The following is a 7,367-nucleotide window of genomic DNA, read 5'->3' as shown; positions in this document are numbered from 1 at the left end:
AAATGAATATATTTATAAAATACTATTACTATGACATATATACCAATCAAGTTTCGTCTGTCACCCAGTTAAGGCAGATTTATTATGTGATGATATCATATTGAAATTGAAAATGTATAGATGTGCAAAAGTTGCTAAATGGAATTTTTATATTGCTGACTAAAAAGTCTATACTACTTCATCACCAAGCAATAGTACAGGTCTACTGCCAGTTCCCATATACTAGATGACCCGTTGCGCCAATGGCGCAAAGGGCAAGATCAAACCATGCATGTAAGAATATTTAGACACCGATTGAACTAATAAGAAAATAGATATTTAGATATGAAGTTGATACATAGCGTTATAGGAAAGGTATAAGATTAGTTCGTGATAGCTTATTTACATTGCTTTTATAAGGCAAGCTACATAGGCAGAGGTCCATCGTATAGAAAGCTTTGGTCATTTAGCTTACGTGACTAAGGTACTCAGCGATGAATATCAAGTAGAGTCAACGCCCGCTGGGCCAACGATGATATTTACATCTCATAAGAGTCCACTTGTTCAAGGACCTAAATAAGGGGATTGTATTGACAGTGGCTTGACATAGTTCTTCGAGTGTCAAAGTCTTGCTTTGCAAACATGCACAAAATACATCAGGTGCATGCCTAAAAGTGTGCCAAGGTACAATCTTGAGACCCGATGGCCAGACCATTGCTGCGATGCGATACAGTGAAGAAGCTCCCTTCAGCAACACAACCTCCTAGTGGCAGACCGAGCTTGAGAAGCAAGCGGAACACACAAAAATACCCCGATGAAGATGGACTATAATCAATTTGTTTTGACACCAGATCTATTGTGATTGTACGAAGAATAGAACTCATGTAGTGATGGCCATACCGTATGTACACACCCAACCTACGGCATGGAAAAGCTACCGCCTTGCTTTCTTTGCAGAGCTAGCACCAGTATTAGTTCTAAGATGCATTCATTAGCAAAAGTAACAGTCATGTGAGTACTTCAATTTTCAGTGCAAATAACCTAGATGCATACGATGGAACAAAAAGAACAAGGACGGTTTGCAACAACAAACAGCGGATAACATAAACAAACAGAAGAACTACCGAATCTGAAAACACAGCTCATTTTATTCGATGGTTAATTAGCTTGTGCGTATCAGTGAGAAATAGAAAAGGCTATTTATCTTGTATGATCAGTGAGGAGCAGTAAGCATTGCTTGTACATGTTACAGCAAACAAACCAGAGAATTAATGAACGTCAAACAGAACACCCACTGGACCCTAAAAGTAGAAGTTCATTTTATTAGATAGTTAATCAACTTGCACACTTCAGTGATCAAAAAAGAAAGACTGGTCAAATAGCATGCATTAGTGAAGGATAAGAAGAAGCATTCTTTCCGATGTACAAACAATAGTTGTCGCACCAAGTTCAGTAGCACATACACTGACACACATCTTATATGAAACTGGTTAAATGTAACAGAGTATGAGTCTATACCTTTTGCGTTTAGCTTGGTCACACAAAACATTATTTGAATCTTCAACAGCTGCAGCAACAGTTTCCTCATCATCTTGTTTAGTTTCCTGAATATATCTTCGAAATTTAGTATCGACAGTTGTAGCATTTGAAAGTAGTAAAATAGCAATAGTTTTCTAACACATCTGCTTTGCAAGAACATGAAAAAATCATTCTAAATCTATGCCCGAAAAGAATATGTATAATCAGGAAGAGTAACAAATGTATGATATTGATGATTCATCATAATAAAAAATAAGGTGTAGAATTTAAAATGGCGCAGAGGAAATAAATGAACATATATGGCATTCCTATTCTGCAACATAGAAAAACAGAAGGACTGGGCAAGGCGATAAATCGACCTCTAACTTAGTGGATTTGAATCTTCTTTCTGGCTAATTCATCTTTCGCAGAGGTACTAACTGATGAAGTGTTCCTAAAGCCAAAAGCTAATTATATATTCTTTATCCAGGTCATGAAGCAGGGAGTAGATAACTTACTGTATATACTTCTAAGTAGCCTTTATATTGCACTTATACGGTTATACATTTATGCAAAAGCACATACACCCCTTCATAAAAGAACACAAATCATGCAGTCGTTCACTATTTCAAAATAGCTTCAATATAACTGAAAAATACCTTCCATCGCTTGAATTGCCCAATGGTGAAAGCCACTCAAGATACAGGAAGTCTGAATCGACAGAACAAAAAAAGAAGCAGCATATGAAGCATTTCTCGCCGGTGGATTTATTTGTTTACGGGTATATCAGCAGCGGGCACCTCTCGAGTTTGGACGCGCGAATCCTACTTCTTCCAAGGAACAACAACCAACCATATTCGTGCAGTATTTCTTCAGTACCAATGGAGTACTCTCTCTGTGTATCTTCATGACCAGCCCTGCTTGCCAAACTCCTCATTGAACCTTCCGTACTGCTCAGGTCCTCCATGCTAACACTTGGCTTGTGCCTTGCGATCACGTCCCGGACATCCATCATGAGTACTGCAGGTGCGACGATCTACAGCCAGTCAGAAAACACACACGCTTCATTAGTAACTCTGAGAACATGAAGGCAATCTCTGAACAACTACACTACCATGGGCTGGAGAAAATGGCGCCTGCATTTATGTTTATCCATCTTATTCTTACCTGTGAGGAAAAGCCTCCCATCGCAAGCTCATGCATTGTCCATCTTAGAGCGCCTGGTTCCTCGGAGCGGCATGGTATCCACTTGCTGACAACCAGATCATCATCCCATGATGACCGCACGCGAGATACTTACGCACACAGCGATATCCCCATATGAAAACCCTTTAGTCTGTCGGGTGAAATCCTCAAAGTCGCCTCTGCTTAACTCGTGCGGCGCTTCACCTAGATAGGCCTGAATGGATCCAGGTTCCCAGATTTTAAACAAAGGAACATGACAACAGAATCTGTATAATCACCCACTGTACACATATTTTTTAAGTAGCTCGAACGCGCGCAGCCTCGCTTCCAGGTCACGAAAACGAATGTGGATGCGCGTGTCAAACAGCTGCCACACAGCCTGAGATAATTATGAATATATGTTATGTACCAAACTGTTCAGATAGTTCTAAGGTAATCTTTATAAAATGTATATTGAAGGAACAACAAAGTAACAGTTCTTTCTGAAACCTGATCCAGAGCATATATGGCTTGTTAGTTGCAGGAATATCACGAACTCCAGCATTTTGGCCTACACCCTGGAGAATTACAAGAAACGAAGCAAAAGATAAAATTAAAGTTTTAAAATAGGCCGACATTTAGGCAATTTATTGCACTGCAGCAGAGTCCTGTGAATGATTAAGCCAAAACTGTACAGACGAAGGATATCTGAGATGATCGATACTGGGTAGAGAATATCCAGTATTACGAGTAATAACCAGTTCATTTTAACCAGAATTATATGTGTTAACCAATCTCTTGGGGGTGGGGATGCTTGACCAAATATTAAATTAAAATATGGCTAGCTTCTAATTGCCTTTATCTCAAGAAGATCATGCACCATTCACTGGGAAACGAATGAAAATTGACTCTATACAGAACAATTTGAATGCAAACTTGCAGCCTGTACAAACTAACAAAATCTCAAGTACATTATTTTTATGTACACGGTAGCCCGCCACCCCCTCATTTCATGATAAACAACATAATTTTATATGTCTCCATATTTGAACTTTTTGAGCCATTAACAGAGTAGAGAACTTTCAAAAAGCATGTCAAACATAGTATTGTGCACCCTCATTTCAACAATCTGCTACCACCAAGAGGGCGTGAAATGAAATATAGCACACCTTTAGCAAGCATTACTCGAGGATGCAGGCAACTGCCATCTGTCTTCCATGCCATTTCACGCCCTCAAAACTCTAAAGCCCACACCATGAACTCATCTTGATGATAGTGTGTGGAGCGGTCGACAAGATCACAAATGGCTATGTCGATATCACCCAAGAAATAATTTTTCACACCAATAGGAAAAGAAGCACAAAGTGATCAACACCACATTAGGGAACAAATTTGGTGTGCGAACCTTGGTGTGTGAACAAATTTGCCATGTTCATAACAGAAATCGACATGCACATAATAATTACAGAAAAAATTGGATTTGGTGTGTGAACCCTCCCTCCCTCCCTCCCTCCTGCCGACATGGTGTGCAACCAACTTAAAAAAATTCAGCAAATGGTTTCGTGAAGTAAAACCGGGTCTCCATCGACAGCCACTACTTTGGAAGAATTAGACTACTATTTGTCAGTAGGTACGGTATACATTATGTTCATGCTAACAACATTTGCTATTGAGATGCTTAAATCACACTTCATGTTTCTAATTTCTAAATTTAAATAGACATCGGTACAGCAGAAAAGAAACACACAAATAGGTTGCCAAATTACCTCACAAAGCTATTAACAAGGTAGTAGAAAAATCCTGAGCTCCATCTAATTCTTGCTTCGTTTCCACTACGGCAAGCACTCCTTGCCGCTGAAATCTTTGCTGATGTTGCCAATTCCAGCAGCTGCAGAGTACAATCTTGCATATAAGGGCAGGGAAAGGTAGCAGGAGCAGAGGGAAACAAGGTCTGTAAGAAGCGAACTAATGGAAGACCAAATGGGCTCAAACTGCTTGCTGGATTTAGCATGAAAAACATGTGTCAAAACTGCCGCAGGAGGAGGAGGTAGAGGCAAACCCTTAACGACCTCGAGCTGATGTTGCTCCTCTTCATCTGTGCAGCCCTCGTCTCCAGAGCCGCCGGCGCCATGGGAGGGCTCCTCCGCCTAGCGCCGCGTGCCGGCCCGCCTGCGCGTCGGGGAATCGTCGGATCGGCCCGGATCCAGGCGCAACGAAGGTCACCGGAGGAGCGGCGAGGCGAGCTCGGGACGGGCCTCCATGGCGGCCTCCTGCGGCGGGGTTCGTCTGCGGGGGAGAGAGATGGGTGTCCACGGCGACCACCACCGCCGTTGCCTCCCTTTGCCCTCGAGTGGAGCGCCGCCGCCTGCGCGCACCGGCCGGCCTGCACCTAATCCAGGGGGGGAGGTGGGTGCGTGGTGGAGCAGTAGAGGGTGGGTGGTGGCGGCTAGGATTGAGAGGGAGGAGACGGGGGAAAGAGAGAGAGAGAATTTGTTTATATTGGATAAGATCACACACACACACACACACACACACACACGAGTCATCTAGAATTGTGTTCGTTCTTTGGCAAACAAGTTGTTTATATTGGATAAGATCACACTGTGTTTGACAAACGAGTTGTTTTTATTGGATAAGGTCACACTGTGTGTGAAGTTCGCACACTGTTTTGTAAGTGCAAATCATGTGTAACAATATTTCGTGAGAATTGTGTACTTTTTCGGCACACCGTTGAGTTAATGGAAGTGTGTGCGATGCTGACAATCATCTTTCACGCTTTCGTCGATGTGACTTGCTTTGTCTGCAAGAACAACGTGCTCTGTTCAGAGCAACAACATATTTGCCTATATTAAAAACATCATTGCACATCTCGTTGCATAATCAAACTAATAAACATCCATTACACAAGTAACTGAACATTATATTGCATATTTTGCTGCATAATGACCTAAAATATGAACATTATTAACAAGCGTTACTCATCCTCGCTGGAGGAGCACTGGTTGAAATACTCGTAACCTGACTTCTTCATTGTCGGTGCTTCCTTGAGCTCAATGGCCTTTTCGTTGAAATATTCCCTAGCCGCATGTAACATCCTTTGTTCAAAGGAGGGATCCCTGTTCTTGCCCGCATAAACCATGTCCTTGACCATTTCATAAGCACAGGCGTTGCCAAGTGTCAAGATCGACTTACAAGCTGGTGTGAAGAGAGATGTCCAAGTTGCTGCATCTTTGGCTGATCATGTTGCTGCTAGGGGAAGGTTGTGGATCGTTGATGCTGTTGGTGCCCGGAGTGGATGAGTGGACCGGTGCCTTCTCTTAGTCTGTTGCATCTACTTGTTGGGGTCTCCTTTTTTGCTCACTGGAGTTTGATGCCTGCTGAGTTCGCCGCTTTAGCTCATGCCTAGACTATCACTAGTAGAAAAGGGGGCAATGGTCCAGGCCGGTCCAGCCCATTAGTCCCGGTTCAATCCAGAACCGGGGCCAATGGGGGCATTGGACCCGGTTCTTGAGCCCCGGGGGCCGGCCGGGCCACGTGGGCCATTGGTCCCGGTTCGGCTGGACCTATTGGTCCCGGTTGGTGGGACGAACCGGGACCAATGGGCCTCGCTCTTGGCCCAACATCATTGGTCCCGGTTGGTGGGACGAACCGGGACCAAAGGGTTGGTCCTCGTTGCGGCCAGAGTTTAGTCCCACCTCGCCAACCGAAGGGGAATTGGACCGGTTTATAAGCCCCTCCCTCTCTGCCATATTGAGCTCCTCCGAAAATGAAAATAGATGCACTTATATAGGGAAATTAGCCTAAATTCATACGGATTTCGATTGAAATTCGTTATGAATTTAAGTTGATTTTCCTCTATAAGCGCATCTATGCTCATTTCTGAGTAGTTTTTTATATATATTTTTTCTTTTCTGTTGTATTTATTTTTTTCTTTTTATTTCTGAGTTGTAATAAGCCATTAAAAATAAGGATATATGCTCCTTTTTTAGTACAGTTAATCACAACTATTTTTTGCTTCTATTCATTTCTGAGTAGTTTTCTATATAGTTTTTTTTTCTTTTCTGTTATATCTATTCTTTTGTTTTTATTTCTGAGTTGTAATAAGTCATTAGAAATAAGCATCTATGCTATTTTTTTAGTAAAGTTAATCAAAATTATTTTTTCTTCTATTTATTTCTGAGTGGTTTTTTATATATATTTTTTTTCTTTTCTGCTACATTTATTTTTTTCTTTTTATTTCTGAGTTGTAATAAGTCATTAAAAATAAAAAAGAGGCGCAATGCTCGTTAAGACGAAGCCGCTCCCCCGGAGCAATACGAGTGGGTCAACGGTAGTCACACGACGATGCCTTCATCATGGTAACGACATGGAACGCCGTCAGCTCGGTTTTCACCGGCAACTACGTCTCCCCGACTCGCAGCTGGTGCCAGATGACGGATCCCGAGATCCGAACACCCAGCCTCAGGCCGACCACCTCTGACTGAAGAGATGACCACCATCGCCGGCTGCAACGGTCAGAATTATTTTTTAGTAAAGTTAATCAAAATTATTTTTTCTTCTATTTATTTCTGAATTGTAATAAGTCATTAAAAATAAAAAAGAGGCGCAATGCTCGTTAATTTGCTTCAAGCCTTTCGGAATAGTGTCAACTGCACTGCACATAGCTCTGTGCAGTCTACCGTATTCCTCAAGGCTTGAAGCTAACC

At 42.1% G+C, this 7,367-nt stretch overlaps 1 protein-coding gene across 11 annotated transcripts; it reads right to left on the bottom strand.

Annotated features, from left to right (window-relative positions):
- Positions 1-317: 317 nt before the first annotated feature.
- Positions 318-5,144, bottom strand: LOC119311631. 11 transcript variants are annotated; one of them, XR_005151131.1, is made up of 8 exons: positions 4,731-5,144; positions 4,428-4,549; positions 3,172-3,239; positions 2,665-3,061; positions 2,157-2,533; positions 2,016-2,086; positions 1,498-1,583; positions 318-956 (listed from the first exon to the last, which is right to left on the bottom strand). XR_005151131.1 is itself a non-coding variant. In XM_037587291.1 (8 exons), the coding sequence occupies exons 4-8, from the start codon at positions 2,815-2,817 to the stop codon at positions 898-900; spliced, it is 486 nt and encodes a 161-aa protein (XP_037443188.1). In that variant the 5' UTR covers positions 2,818-3,061; positions 3,172-3,239; positions 4,428-4,549; positions 4,731-5,144; the 3' UTR covers positions 318-897. The 11 variants fall into 11 exon arrangements, 2 of the variants coding, with proteins under 2 accessions (XP_037443188.1, XP_037443189.1); XR_005151132.1 differs by lacking the exon at positions 2,016-2,086 and having other exon boundaries at positions 318-758; positions 880-956; XR_005151124.1 differs by lacking the exon at positions 2,016-2,086 and having other exon boundaries at positions 2,157-2,208; positions 2,298-2,533.
- Between the last annotated feature and the right edge of the window lie 2,223 nt (positions 5,145-7,367).

This window comes from Triticum dicoccoides, chromosome 5B (genome assembly GCF_002162155.2).
Source record: "Triticum dicoccoides isolate Atlit2015 ecotype Zavitan chromosome 5B, WEW_v2.0, whole genome shotgun sequence".
Classification (NCBI taxonomy): domain Eukaryota; kingdom Viridiplantae; phylum Streptophyta; class Magnoliopsida; order Poales; family Poaceae; genus Triticum; species Triticum dicoccoides.
The sequence above is the reverse complement of the archived record's forward strand: the minus strand, read 5'-3'. Positions and strand labels throughout refer to the sequence as shown.

Bases quoted from the DNA above. Each gene is read 5' to 3' on its own strand.
- LOC119311631 (XM_037587292.1), bottom strand. From the start codon at position 2,817: ATGGGGATATCGCTGTGTGC. The intron at 2,534-2,664 runs GTAAGAATAAGA...GACTGGCTGTAG, and splicing joins TGGGAGGCTTTTCCTCACAG to ATCGTCGCACCTGCAGTACT. The intron at 1,584-2,297 runs GTGCCCGCTGCT...AGATATATTCAG, and splicing joins CGCGCGTCCAAACTCGAGAG to GAAACTAAACAAGATGATGA.